Source organism: Diuraphis noxia, unplaced genomic scaffold (genome assembly GCF_037042655.1).
Source record: "Diuraphis noxia isolate RWA-SAM2 unplaced genomic scaffold, SU_Dnox_SAM2 contig0001, whole genome shotgun sequence".
Classification (NCBI taxonomy): Eukaryota; Metazoa; Arthropoda; class Insecta; order Hemiptera; family Aphididae; genus Diuraphis; species Diuraphis noxia.
This window is the reverse complement of record NW_028301711.1, coordinates 17,240,951-17,257,607: the sequence shown is the minus strand read 5'-3', so window position 1 is coordinate 17,257,607 and position 16,657 is coordinate 17,240,951. Positions and strand designations below refer to the sequence as shown.

At 26.2% G+C, this 16,657-nt stretch overlaps 2 protein-coding genes across 2 annotated transcripts in view; both read left to right on the top strand.

The window, feature by feature from the left end:
• The first annotated feature begins 11,387 nt into the window (after positions 1-11,387).
• The window catches only part of LOC149060012 (uncharacterized), a 149,476-nt gene continuing 144,206 nt past the window's right edge, over positions 11,388-16,657 (top strand). Inside the window, exons 1-7 of the mRNA XM_089227428.1 lie at positions 11,388-11,422; positions 11,485-11,574; positions 11,728-11,818; positions 11,925-12,028; positions 12,193-12,733; positions 12,827-13,049; positions 13,343-13,603. Coding sequence (XP_089083554.1) covers positions 11,388-11,422; positions 11,485-11,574; positions 11,728-11,818; positions 11,925-12,028; positions 12,193-12,733; positions 12,827-13,049; positions 13,343-13,603 — 1,345 coding nt within the window. The remainder of the gene's footprint in view (positions 11,423-11,484; positions 11,575-11,727; positions 11,819-11,924; positions 12,029-12,192; positions 12,734-12,826; positions 13,050-13,342; positions 13,604-16,657) is intronic.
• Positions 14,026-14,865, top strand: LOC149060019 (uncharacterized). The gene has a single exon (XM_089218190.1). It carries the CDS (start codon positions 14,026-14,028, stop codon positions 14,863-14,865), a length of 840 nt encoding a protein of 279 aa, XP_089074316.1.

Genomic DNA, 16,657 nt, shown 5'->3' with positions numbered 1-16,657 from the left:
TTATGGTCTATGCACGATTTAAGATAGTACTATCTTAAATCGTGGTCTATGATACTTTTCACACTTAGATCATACTAGGGCACTATAGGTACAGGTATGCTACTCCTCCATTTTGCGACTAATAATCTTATGTGAATATGAATTTCTCCCCCTTACTTTTATCATTGATAAATGAGTCGCAAAATTTATTGTGGCATAGCATACCCATTATATTATGTAGAACCTTAATCATACTAAGTTTTCACATTATATAGTTCAGGTTTTCCCCAAAAGTTGAAACTGATACCAAAAAAATTAGTTAATAAAATACTATTATATTTTGGTATAATGGTAATCGGTAACCGTTTCTCTTGGGGTACCTGAAATAGGATTCACATCTAACCGCTTCATCTTGCTAGCTATGGCCTATGAATCTATGATGATGGGCTGGTGAGGTTAGAGAAGCTTATGTAAGAATGGATCTCTAGGTGGGGCTATTCGTTTGAAAACCGACATTTTTCTTTTCTAATTGAAGGTATATCTTGGTCTTTAATTAACTTACTGTTGCATATTTTTTCAGTTAAATTGGTTATAATAACAAAAATATTGGTTGTATTTGAAAATGTAATTTTATTTTTTAATTCTTTCATGTTTGTTAGTTGATTTATGATTATTATTTTTAAGTATATGGTATAAATATTACTCATTACTCTTTAGTATACACTAAATCTGTAGGCATATTGGTAAGTGTTTTCGTAGTATAGGTACTGTAATTATGAGGTCGGTTAGATAACTTATAATAATAAGACTAAACTTGAATAATCGGAAAAACTAGTTATTACAATTATTCATGATTTTGTTTTAAATAAACTATAACCCACTATAATAACATTTTAGTATATCTTTAGAATAATATATACCTATTTTTTTAAATTGTCAAAAAAAAATCAATTACAAAAAAATATAGTATAATAAAAATCAATGGGTATGGTACACCTTAAAGTTTACAATACAGTATACACACATATAAATACTAAACAAATATACCAGGTATAATAAACACCAATATCTTATGAAAATAAATTATTGAGTTTAATGTCTTATAATACTGTCCAGTACAAAATTTGAACACAATAATTTTTAAATTGATTTTGTGGTTTAAACGATATATCAATATGTACAAATATACTTAATAGCTTTAAAACATAGTAAGCGACTAATAAAAAATTACATAGTAAATGATACAATTTTTTTTAATCATACAATATAATACAGGTGTATGCTGACATTAATTTCAGATGGTTTATGATAAATTGACGAGGCTCATTACCCATTTGTAAAATCTCTTCAGAGGCGCATACAAAGCTACCTAAGAAATTGTTTTATATACCTTATTATTTATTTAAATTAAAGCATATTCAGCACACCCCTATGATACAACTGACAAAAGTTTAAAAATGTAACTAAATCTATATAAAATGAGGTGATTAGAGCCATATTTAAAATGTTATTTTCACAATTTAACAATGTTTTATTGCCAATATTTTTTCAATACAATATTAATTTAAAACTTTACTAAACTTGTAGTTCTTGTTTTTATGATTTATCTTCTAATAGGTTATTTATTTTTTTTTTAATTACCATTCAAAACTATTTCACATTAGTTTTGAATTAATTATAGCAAGTTAATAATCAAATTTTAAATATACATATTATATGGTGCCTAACCTATAAGTAAACATCTAGCATATTGTAATTTTAAATACATACTAATTGTACAACTTTTTTTCAATTATCTATATTATTTAATTAAAAACAACTTAATTCAAAATTGCAAATTCCACATATTACCCCATTTTATATTTATAATATTGTGAACCACATAAATAATTTTAAATAATTTAATAGTGAAAGACTATGGATAGTTAAATATTTCAAATTTAAATTTATATAATATTATGTTTTTTTAACAATACAATAATTATGAATATTGTTACAAACAATAAGGTAATATGTCAAAAACAACTTAGCTATTTCAATATGTCGTGACTGAAATCACCCCATTTTATATTTCTATTATTATGAACCACTATAAAAGGCATTTGTGTAGCAGGTGATCTACCAATTTAATAGAAGTGATCCACTACAAGATTTAGGTACCTCTAATAATAATATGTATAATATGTACATTGTACATACCTATTAGGTTTAAAATATATTTTACCATTAATTATTAAGATATTTTTTTATTTAGGATTATCAAATCAAATAAGAATTCATTCAAAAATACACAGTTTACCGCCATTGATTAGTGCTACTATATGAAAATTATATTTCTATTATTATCAAAATCAGGAGTACGGCACGTACCTACATTATCATAATAGTAATACATTATAGTTTTCAGCTTAAATTGAGAAGTATGTAATAAGTAATAACTATAATAATTAATAGGCAAATAATAAAGGAGTAGAAGCGCACTTGATCGACTTTACAATTACTACTATGAAAGAAATGCATATTTATAAAATTTGATGGAGCACCTGCTAGATAAACACCCTTCAAAAATGTTACCATAATATTTAAAAGCCCAGGACTATGATAAATCTATTCCAAATTAAATGATACAGTTAGATCAAAATATTCGTTATGCAGTAATGCAAAATATGAGTTAAGATCATAACATGTATTCAAAAAAATTGAAACAAACTCAACTTAACCCCTAACTTAAAAAAATACAGTAAAATTTAAAAATGGGACTAATAATATTTTAACTTAGATTTCGTAGGTGGTAATAAATAGCTAACAACACCAATCAAACAGAAGAACTATTCAGTTGCAAAACACTAAAACAATATAATTTTAAATACAAATATTTTTATGATACATAGGATTAAGACATACCTACCTAATATTATAACAAAGTAGTTATTTAAATAAAATATTTAATAATACCATGTATAATAATGAAGGTGAGTAATTTATGATTTTTTTTTTTTAATTTTCTAAAAACATATTTTACCACCCATTTAAGTATCAATGATTAATTGATGTTGTTAGCTAAATTAACTTAATTGTATAATATTTGTTAAAATTAAAAAAAAAAAAAAACATTAGCAAGTACTATTTTCATTTAACATATTTTTAGTTTACTATATTATTGGGATTAAGTTTTTTTCTGGAATGCAGATTGTCAGACTTGATTTTTAATCTTCTTTGAAATTAACTTGAGTAGTTGAGTATTTACTATCTAATAAATTAAAAAAGGATAAATATAACCAAATTATTTAACGGTAAAAAAATATGTTTACATTCTTAATTCATTTTGTAGTCCCTCCCAACTATTAAAATAGTATATGGGAAACAACATTTTTATTTGTTATTGTTCTTGTTTGGAAAATGTAATGGACGATAGAAAATTATGTGATTTCAATATCCATCTCCAAATCATTTGGCCAAGTATATTTGTAGTAAATACAGATCAACTTAGTTCTTACTGTTCTTAGTAATAATTACTATGCCAGAATGTAAAATTTGAATATATGCAACTTATAAGTACTTCTGAACAGAGAACATTATATTTTTAAGTATGTATGATGTAGATAGGCAACCATCTTGTTGTGTCCAAGTAGATGGTAATAAGTAAATGAATAATATAATATATATGAAGTTGTATTAGGTTTGTGCTATGGTGTATTGGTGCCAGCCAATAATTTTAAGAGTATAACAAATTTTGTGTTATCAAACTTTGAATAACATTTATTGGTGGTGTAACTGAATGAACAAAACTGATTTAACTGAAAATAAAATTTAAATAAAAACTGTTAAGACGTCATAATAATGTATGGTAATATATGTACAAATTAATGTATTAATCATAACAATTTTTCTACATATACATTTTAAGAAAACTTACCAATAAACTGAATGTAGGTACAAATGTTGTGCCACAGAATATAACAATTGGTTGTGCTTTCCAAGTGGTTGGTATTCATGTATTATCAAATTTACATCACACTTCATAATATTAACTTAAATACATAGGTATATTTTTGATTGAAATATCAAATAAAATACATAAATATATCCCAAATTAGGACTTAGGTAGGTATAATGTAATTTTAAGTTCAATGGAATATTTTTGACAAACTTATTGATTCAACAACTATTTTGTTAGGTATATTATGCTTTTAAAGAAATTTAAACTGTCTGTCTACTTATAACGGTTTACAACATAAACTAACTATTATATAGTTAAATAACTATTAAAGTAATAGTGCTATGCTGCATGGCCACATGGTTTAGTATTTTATTTCACAAGTTTTAAAGTTTTTTATCAGTAATCAGTATTGATTTTTCTTTACTATTATCATTAATTAATTAATATGATATTATACACGAATTAAAATATACTGGATACCCAACGACCTATATGAACTGCTATTTTTCTTGGACCCAAACTGACTTGCCAAAACAGCTGTTGCAAACTACACCTAGCGCTTGTTATCATATTAGTAGCAACTTTTACAAAATAATTTACCGCCAAATTTCTAAATATTTGGAATTAAATAAACAACCATGACAAATTATATTCGTCAATTCGTCATGTTAATTACTATCATTGGACATTGTTTATAACCAAGAATTAAAATAGACGTACATCTTAATTCATGTTTATAACTTATTAAATAACACTTTTATTTACCATATTTACCTACTTCAAATAGGTACATTGCTAAACGATTGGTAAAGAGTACTAAGTGCCAGTTATGTATAGAAAGTATAAAAAATTTAAATACATCAACTGTCGGTAGTGAAGCTGATTTACTTAATAATAAAACAAGAGGATACCTAACTCACCCAGATCGAAATTTATACTTAATACTCAAACATTTAGAAACATGTTTTTCAAAACATGCCACTTCTTGTGATGTGTTTGAAGATACATATAATGAGTTTTTTAGTTTAAATATTGGTTTAAAGTTTCCTTGTTTTGAACATCAAGCTGATATATTGACTAATATTTTTTCGTATTATATTACTATGAGAATGAGGCAGTATTCTTACTTGGTGAATCAAAACTCAAAAAAACTAAGTAAAACAAAAAAAAAATTATCTAAATTAGTTAAAACATGATTTGTTGACTAATTTAATTTAAGGTTTGAACTGTATATGTATTGTAATTACAGGGTGATTGATTAAGCGTAAAACACTCATTATCTTAATCAATCACCCTGTATAAGTATTTCATGCAATTTGTATTAAGTAACTATATTAATAAATTTGTAAAATTATTTGTATTATGTAATAAAAAAAGATGTAAATAATATTCATTAAATAATTAAATGTGCATTTTTCTTTTACTACCTATTAATACTTACCTTTCACTTAACACTTTATCAATCCATTTTGTCATAGTAGAATATTTAGAATGGTCAATGGTGCCTATTAATTGTTAATAATATTGCAGATTACAGTAATAAGAAAATGCATGAATGTTTTAAATTAATCGTTCAAAAAAATCATAATATTATTTGTTATTTATGCATAATATTTTAAATTTTAAATAGTCAATCCATTAGTAAACATTTAATTCCCTTGGAGCGCTAGTGCACCTTTGCACATTGAAAGTCAGTTTAGGAGCGCCTTATCATGTATCGTTGGGTATCCAGTATATTTTAATTCGTGATATTATAATATTTTAATCAATTCTATTATCTCATAAGACCGTGGTCATCATGAAGACTAGAGATAAGGAGGCCAAACTCTACCACAAAAAACGTCCCGTATAACATAGCGCACTAATTTCTCCACCAGTCTGCGTGGCGGTCAAATCCGTGGCTGGCTCGGAGTATAATTAACCCGTATTAGATTGGGACATACTCGACTTTATTACATTTAAAAAATAATAATTAAAAAAATAATAATCGTATTTAAATTAGAATTACACCATCGTATTCAGCGAAAATTTATCTTTAAGAATGTTATATATTTACGTAATATATGTACATATAAATAGTAAAAAAAAATTTTTTAAAAATGTAAACTGTCACGTTTACATAATTATTATATATAATTAGGTATTTTACAATATAATTTATACATATTTACATTTATACTGGTGCATATTATTTTCTATTTTGACGATACCGATTGATTACATCAAATTGAGGAATTATTGATAAAAAGCTTAAAATAACTATAAGCACTTAAAGTTTTCGATATTTTTACGTGTTATGTTCTTCATTTTTTAAAATTAAATTAAGTTTTAGATATTAAAATAGATAAAAATGAGTCGAAATTGTTATGCCCCTGGGTGTTCAACTGGCAATTCTAAAGAAAAAAAATATAATTTGTTAAATGGCATTCGAAATAAAAGTATATTTAAAGCACCAAAGGTAAGTAATTGTATTATTTATACAAATACCCATAATAATATCCATATTATTTTTAGGACCCTAAGCTTTTAAATAAATGGGCCAAAGCGATCCCAAGAAAAGATAAGGTACTTAAGTTACTTACTATTTATATGTACATATATTACGTAAATATAGAACATTCTTAAAGATAAATTTGCGCTGAATACGATGGTGTAATTCTAATTTAAATACGATTATTATTTTTTTAATTATAATTTTTTAAATGTAATAAAGTCGAGTATGTCCCTATCTTATACGGGTTAATTATACTCCGAGCCAGCCTCGGATTTGACCGCCACGCAGACTGGTGGAGAAATTAGTGTGCGATGTTTTATAGAACCAATTTTTGTGCAGGCGGCCAGCAGTGTTTGGCCTCCTTATCTCTAGTCTTCATGGTGGTCATCATCAAGGTGTATTGATAAGGTGTCGTCACTTGTTTGATAACTTGATTGAAAACTTTACTACAGATAGTCGTCACCACCGGGAGCGCTGTATGTCCTAAAGAGGCCGATAAACGAACACTTTTGTATACCAAAACCATAGAAAATTGAAAATATATTATGATTTAAGAAATAAAATTTAAAATTTTTCATTGCATAATGACTTCTATGTTCTAAATTATTTGTATTTAAATACTTTCTTTTTATCAAATACAATTATTAATATTATTAAATATTGTCATTTTCAAATTTCCTATTACAAAAAAAATATATGAAAAATGTGAGAGTTAATTCACTAAATTATCATACATAATGCTTTCAAAGTGTTACAATGAACAAATAATAATTATTAATAATTAATTAATATATTGATTTTTAAATACAATTCATTATTTGTTGATATTGAGGTTAATACTAGTATTCATATTACCTATGTGTTACCAAAATGCATATATTTTGAATACCTTTTTATAAGCATTTATTACTCAGTTGTACCTATCACCATTGATTTTATAATATATTCATAGTTTTTATAGTATATTATAAAATCAATGCTATCACCTATATATTATTATAAATTATTAACCGATATCTTGGGGATAGAAACATATCCTTATATGGTCATCCTAGATCAGTGCTTATTTTCTTTAGACTTTAAGCGTTTATGGAAAAAGTTTAAATACTTAAATTTTAATACTATTATTAATATTTTTCAAAAGTATATTAAAACATTAATTTACTATACATTTTAATAATTTATCTGTGTGAAATAGTACATGTAATTTTGGTATATACCTAATTTAGAAAAAACAATATATAATTTTGATTAAGAGGGCCTTGACAGTTTTACATTAAATTTAGGGAGCCTCATGACAAAACAATTTGAGAAGCACTGTACTAGATTATATTGTAAAATATCTAAATATGTATATACAATAATATGTATACACAATATACAATATATACAATAATATGTATAACTAGATGTCCCGGTAAAAGATCATGTTTGTAATGTTGCATTTTAATTTAAAAACTTCTTATTCATTTTTCACTGTTTATTTTTCAAACATAATTTGTAGTTATTAAAGAAATATATTATACAGACAAAATTTTTGAAAAAGGTTGGTTGCTCATTACACAGTCAAATATTAACCAATTATATCATAATGCAATATGTCAAAAATGATATTCACTTGCAAAAGAAAAAAGTTAAGAAAAAAAGAGCAAGTTGTTAAAAACAAGAAAACACCAAAAAAACTAAACAATTTTTCAAAATTAGTTTGATGTTTATAAGATAACTATTATTGAATAATATTAAAATATAAATAATAATAATATACCTAATCATATAATAAAATATGCAAAATATTTTAAACATGTTTTTAGAGTTTTTTATGAGCACTAGAAAATAATACTTCACTATACCAGACTACTATTAAAATTAGGAGCAGAATCATAATAGATTTAATTTAATTTAAAGATTTTAAGAATGATGCAAATATCCAAAGAATAAGTGACTAAATTATACATCATATTTTATAGTTGATGTCAGTAGTAAGTGGGGCACTTGTTATTTGATTATATTCTAGTTCTATATTATTATCTTTATTTTTTTGTTCAATTAATTTTATCATTGATTCACCGTTAAGTTTTAACAAATTTTGATAATTCAAAGTAAACCCCTTTACAACTGTTTTAAATTTATTATTGTTTGTTTTATAATAATAACTTTTAGGACCCGTCGATGCCCAATCTGTTATATATACATTTTCACCTAATTCATCAGTCCATTCTCCCAACATTGTTCCTGTTGTAACTTTATTATAACCGTTATCAATATAGAAAATAGAATCTGTATCAAAATAAACTACAGCTCTACCTAATTTATCTAACATTTCATATAATCTTAATCTCGCACTAGAGGTTGTAAATAAAGCTATTAAAATGTTTGTATTATGAAAATTTTCAACGTAATAATCTTTATAATTATAACACATTTGTATCATATTGTCGTTTAACAATTTTATATTTATATTTTCTAATCTATCGTCTAATAATATCTTATAGAATTGTTGTGGGTCTGTAACAAACTCAGTTTTTTTCATATTTTGTCTTTGTCCAAATTTTCCCCATAAACTATTTAAACACAGTTTTGCTACAGCTCGTCTAACAGGATTATCACCTAACTTATCTTTATCTAATAAAATACCCATTTTATCGAAAATTGCTTTTATATACTCATCATTAGAACTATAATTATGTTTTGAACTTTCTAATTTTATTTTCATAAAATTATCAACATACTCTTTAAATAAATCTGTTGTTTTTTCTTCAAAATTCCATACTTCATAAATTTTTGTTATAATGTAACCTTTTTCCAAAGCTTTATTAACTTCGTCTGTTGTCCACGTTCCTATAAATTGCCTTTCATTTTGAGAATGATTACATTTTTGATTTTGATCTACAGAACATTTATAAAATAATGGAAATAATAATTTTTCATTTTTTTCCATTTTTATTTTTACTGGAAGTACAGGGTGATAAAGATTTTTTGGAGGTAAAATTTTACATTTAATTAATCCAAACCAATTTTTATCATATACTTTTGGTTTCAATATTTTTTCAGGATGTCCAACAGGATAATAATCATAATAATTCACAGTTGGATATAAACTACACACATCAATATAACGCATTTTTGTATTTTTTACTCTTAAGAGGCCGTCATGGTAGGAAAAAATCGACCGTAAAAACATACTTTTTTATTTCCAATAGTACTCAGGCCTCGTTGATCGTAGAAACATGATTTTAGTATCAAAATAATCACGAGAAGTTGTACTTAAAAATCTTGGAACAGATTTTTGATTTATGTTTTCTAACCAATTTTATTTGCATTTGAAGTTTGTAACAAATTTTAATTTTTTTAAAAAATTATATAAAATCAGCAAATTGAGGTATCGAAAATCTGTTCCAAGATTTTTAAGTACAACTTCTCGTGATTATTTTGATACTAAAATCATGGTTCTACGATCAACGAGGCCTGAGTACTATTGGAAATAAAAAAGTATGTTTTTGGCAAAAAAATCATGAATTCGCCGTCGTCATGTGCTGCTCTAGTGACTACAGTGGCAGAATTTTGAACAGTACTTCTGCCACCACCCCGCGTTCATAAGCAGCGGTACCGCTCCATAGGTCAAAACTGGTTATCTATCTCGGCCGCGCGCTGGTTATAAATAGCCAAATTGTCAATATGAAAATAATAATTTTGTCATTGAATAATATTATTTTACATTTCCAATTTTCGTATTCCTATTACTATCGTATTTTACGCAAAATGGAACCAAATCTTAAAACTGTAACTAATCAGCGAGAAAACGTCCGATTCAAACGATTTTTTTTTCAAACTGTAGTAAACTATTCGATAAAATTGGATATTTGATATTTCAGATGAATTTTTTTACATTTAAATCAGTATAACTGTATATTATGTAAAAAACTTAAAATCATACGCTGTGAAAAAAATTATCAACGATGGATAAATAAATATGTAATATTTCATAATACTAAGTACACAAATTATTGTTTTTGTATATTAATTAACATTCAATCAACATAATATGCGCCAATTTTATTATTGTCTGTCAAACAAAATTTGCTGAAACATTAAACGATTTATATATATATATTTTAATATTTATATATATATATTTATATATAATATTATTAATTTACGAATATATTTTTCAAGATTACGTATTACATTGTTTATTAATTTATTTTATATTGTATTTGTAAGGTGCAAGTATTGTAGTAATTATATTCCTCTATTGGCACACAAAGGTAATTTGAGAGCACGAGCAGTTAAAAAAATTTACCCACCCGCCCACGCATTTTTATTTAATAACGTACCCTAATAATTTTTGTTTCAATTAGTGATTCATTTATATATTATTTATGAATAATATTTTATGCTATAATCTTCAGTATAAAATACGTAGGTTAGGTTATGATATGACAATTATATAATTATACTTATGTATAAAAAGTATCTACCTATCTATGTAAAATTTGAATTTTACGGAGACTCTTGGAAGTTATGTATATATTTTCAAAAAAAAAAAATGCAGCGAATGATAATTTGTATAGCCGATAGGACAAAGCCACTTAGGTCAATTATAATTTATATGTAATATGTTTGATTCGTATGTCTTTATGTGTTATCTTATTCACGTCGTCGATAACATAACAGAAAGTCTCTAAATAAATAAAAATTATTTAATTATTTAATTATTTAATTATTAATGATAAACGAAGACATTAAATATTGAAATAAATGGTTTCAAATATTGACATCCTGCATGTCTAACTGTTCACGCCAGTAATTATTGGTAGTAGTAAACTAGTAACTAATACATTTTCGCTGGATTTTCATTACGGTTTATATTTTTTTTAATTATTTATTCACGTGAAAATGGATCAACTCAACAAAAAAACTCGTCGCTGCGCATCAAAAAAATTATCAGTTAAAAAATCGCTGAGTTCTCGAGTGATGAACATTCTAGGAATTCGTGATAAGACTAAGAGGTAGGTACCTATATATTATTATTATTAATTTAATACAATTCACTAAAATTATGTTAACAAAGTCCCAATCCAGAAATCGCAGAACCTATTGTAGAATCATGTTATTTAGGTGCTGACAATCAACCACCATGTTCATCAAAGGAAATAATTAGGTAAAGTTGTAAGTGTAATAATTTTTAGGTTGTTATTCAAATGTATAATACCATAACTATAATATTAATTAAAATAAATTATAATTAAACTTAATGTATGTACTAGTATGATTTTTAATTATATAATACAATTTTATTGTAATTATTTTTAAGTCACAATCCAGAGGCCATAGAATCTGTTATGGCACCTTTTTTCTTGGGAGCTGTTAATCAAACACCATGCTCATCGAGGGAAACAATTAGATAAAGTTTAATAATTTATAGCCATTTTATTGTATGAAATCTACTAGAATTTTATTTTTTATATATAATACATACCTACATCATATACATTTTTTTTATGGTTCAGTAAAATCTTGGATTTGAAGGACAACGAATTTAATGATTGTGGTAGAGAAGAAGTTTTACATAATTTGACAGTAGATGAATCCATATCTAGTAATAATGAAACTAAGTATGATTTTTAATTTTAATTTTGATTGAATATAGATGAGCCTAATAATTTGTGAAATTTATATTATTTTTGAACCAAAAATCAGTATTTCACACATTCCAAATATTGGTTATAGACTTATAACAATTTTAAAATTAAACATGATTATTTAAATTTTATAACAGGCCATGTGATGTAAATGAAAGTTTGGGAAGACGAATAGTGGATATCCATTACGTTTTTAATCAAATTAAAAATAGTGTTCATCGAGGGTCATTTGGTTGTTCATTTTTGAACATGACATTTATTTCTGAAAAAAAACATGGATTTAGATCAACATTTAAGTTTCAATGTGATATGTGTAACATTATTATGTTTATTAACTCAGAAGAGTTAAAACCTGAAACTTATTTACCGATAAATGATGCCGCCGTCAACGGATCAATAGCAGCTGGAATCGGCTTTACACAATTATCTGAATTTTGTGCAGTTATGGATATCCCTTGTATGTCTTCGTCTACTTTTCTATTAGTACAAGAGTTTATTAGCAAAAGAATCCATGAAGTCGCAGAGGTTCAAATGAAAATTGCTGGTGATGAGGAACGTCAGTTAGCAATAGAGGCTGGTGAAATAGATGCTGACGGGACCCCGATGTGCACCGTAGTTGCCGATGGACAATGGTCCAAGCGCAGTTACAAAACTAAATATGATGCGTTATCCGGCGTGGTAATATTATATTCATCATATTATAATAAAATTATATAATATATTAATGCACAAATGTATAGGTACGAGTTTCAAATTAAAATATTATTCTAGGCAACAATAATAGGTTACAAATCGAAAAAAATTTTGTTTGTGGGAATCAGAAACCGTTATTGCATTATTTGCCAAAGGTCTAAAAATAAAAAATTATCTCCACCCGAACATACGTGTTTTATGAATTGGAAAAAAGGTGCTACTAGCATGGAAGCTGATGCCATTGCTGATGGGTTTAAACAAAGTGTGGAATTGCATGGGCTCAAATACAATAAACTAATAGGTTCGTTATAAGTTATATAACATATATATCTGTCGTAATACCAATGTTCTTATACATTTTTGATTCATAATAATTAAAATGATGATAAGAGTTATCGTAGTTGACTTTATTATGATTATAAATAAAGGGCCATTCAGTACGATCCACAACGACTGTATTTTCAATAAATATTATAATAACTAAATTACAGTTAATACTTATATGAATATATTATCACTTACATGTTTAAAATAATAAAAATAATTATAATTAGGTATTTATAAATAAATAGAATTATTGAATAATTTGACCAGGTGATGGAGATTCAAGCGTTTCAAAAAGGCTTGCTGAGATCATGCCTTATGGCCCCAGACTGCCTATAAAAAAAATAGAATGTCGGAATCATTTATTACGAAATTATGGTACAAAATTATCAGCTATGACAGCAAATACAAAATATCCAATTTCACTAAGAAAGCATGTAAAGGCAAATATATTACGTTTTAGATTTGCGATAACTAAGGCAATTGAATATCGTAATAGTTTACAGGGGCTATCAGATTATGAAAAAGAAAGTGAAGAACAAGATTTCGTAGTTTTATATGATGGTCCAGCATCATTAATAACATCGATTACAAACGACAACTTGAATATATTTACATACCTCGTAGAGACGGATAAAATAGTTTTTGCTCTCAAACAAATAAAAAAAACATTTGCGTGTGAAATTCCGGTAATTCAAACTGAACACCCTCAATTACTTATTCTTACAGATACCATGTTTTTAAATCATTTTCAAATAAAATCTATTTCTCCGCAAAACACTGATCTAATCGCTTATGTAAATACGAAATTTGTATATGTAGAAAATTTCTTCAAATCAACAATAACCTCATTATACAATGATTTATTACAAAAACAATGTGTTCTTGAACGGAAATTATTGCAGCAAAGACTTTCGTTAGCCTCAAACAATCTTCCGGAGTTTGCGTATATTATGGGCGGCGGTCCTGGTTTCACGGCTGTCAAGCATGCCGAAATAATTTATTTAATTAAATGTAAAAAAGTTAGTGTCGAGATAACAAAAAAAAACGAATGTTATAACGAATTACCTGTTTTATATAACAATCAAACTTTCTTTATGGCCTCAAAAACACATTCATTACAAAAATATGGAACGCAAATTAACTGCAATTCATTATTCCCGTCAGCATTTAATTTAGATGGTAATTGGTATGGATTTTTCCCAAATGTCCAGGAAATAAAAACGCCACAAAAGTTGAAACCAAATACAGCATGGACATGGACATATAAAGGTGTAGATTTTTTAATGAATTCTGGGATATATACAAAAGATACAATGAAAGCTTTCCAACAACATATTATATATCCTCAGGAACAAGACGCCGTTAAAAATAATATAATTAGACAGTCAATGGGGTATGAAACGGTAAATCAAGGGATTCAATTTAAATATTTAATAGACGAACACACCCTAGGGAAAATGGTGGAAGATAAATTATTTAAATTATGGGGTTGGTTTACAACAATTGGAACATTTATATCGGGACTAATGGGGATATTCTTTGTTGCAAAAGTGATATTAACACTCGTTGACATGGGTATTAATATTACTTTTTTGTATCGAACTTTTAGGTGGAGCATAAAGCTCTTAGCAGGATTTTTTAACAGCATTACACATAATTTGATACTTCAATCTCATAAAAACAACTACTTAAAAAATCGAGAGTTTGATGAAGATTCTTTGGAAAAAAAAAAATGTCAGCATCATAATAAAAAAAATATATACCCAAAACTTCAGTATGAAATGGTTTAAAACCATAAAACAAATAAATAAATAATATTTTTTATGTACATATTATTATAACATTTTGTATGTAAAAAGGGCATAATTACCTACGCGCATAATAATAAAATAAAATATAAAATATAAAATATAACTTTTTGTAAATATATTTTACATGTTTATTCGCCGCGCTAATTAAAAATCATCTGTAACGATTTATGGTCACAAATAAAATTAATAAATCACGGATGGTTTTTTTATTACTGCGGAAAATATATGCATAAAATATTTAAGTACATTATGTTATATTATATATTTTATTTTATTATTATGTACGTTTAAGTAATTATGCACTTTGTGTATAGATAATATGTACATTGTACAATATGTACATATCACATATTTATAAGCTTATTTATACGTAAGTTATCCATTGTATATGAATCTAAATTCTCAATAGTAAAAATTTGTCTCTAATCCAAATTTGTATATGTATCTCTATTGTTTCTTTTAATTTATACATTAATAATTTAATCACTTAAATAATATTGTACACCTCTCACCACAGCTATATTATATACTGTATATCGTTATTTTATGTTTTCATATTATAATTATTGTAATTGGGTTCGTCCGTTTAATAAATTATTAAATATATATTAATGTTATGTTTCAATTAATTATGATACATAAATTAAATGTGTTCTTTACATTTGTAAGTACCTACATTATTTATATTTATATATATAGATCATATGAACATGATAAGTTTGTAATGTTTGTATACAGATTGTTTTTTTACTGCAAATTGCTATTGTATTAAATAATATAAAAAATTAAAGTATTATTCTATTTATTTCATATAATATGTTATGTATAACACTCAACTTCCTATATTAAGTTTAAAAATAAAATAAGTAAACAGGTATGTATTTTATACTAACAAAAATATTTAAAACGTTATACTAATTGGAGATGAAAATATCATACGATAAGTACTTCAGGTCACTAATAAGTAATATCGTAAAAAACGTGACACAGTTACTAAAAAAACCTATTTAATCGTAATGAAATTATTGTTACTACATGTTATTACATGTATTTTAAAAAGTAATTGGGCTAGAAATACAAATCAAGTTTTTGTGTATTATTATTTGTTTGCTTTATTTATCGATTAATATTCTTAAGTAAGCAGGGGCTTTAATTAATAAATAGGTCGCGACTCGTGACTCGTGAACTAGGAGCCACGCACCGCGCACCGTGCGCTAGTACATAGTAAGAAATACTTGGATGACAATTTACGCAACGGTCAACTACATTGACGCGAAACGTCTATAACGACAGTCAGTGATATAATAATGTACCGCTCCCGAGATTATAACACACGCGCCGCAGCGCGTAGATGATGGGCGTGGTAACGGCCAGCCGCGACGGCGGCGATACGGAATACAACGCCATCTCTTGAGCGTTGTATGTTTTTCACTTTTACCACGACGGCCTCTTAATTTTGTAGCATTTGTTCTACCTCCAAAGAAAGCGTCTCTTGGATTAATAGGTTCAGCTATATCAGCTTTTTCCATTTTTTTGTATGTATTACTATTTATCCAATCACATTCCCATTGTTCAACAAGATTATAACCTGCTTTTTTTATTGATGTACTTCTTTCAATTGTTTTTTCATACAAATCTTCCATTGTTGCATGATTTATATTATTTATAGTTTCTCTATCTTTATAACATTTAGTACAACCGTGCCAAAAACATCCATGATATTGATAAACTGTTTTTGATTTATTATCAAATCCGTCTACTTTAGCTCCTG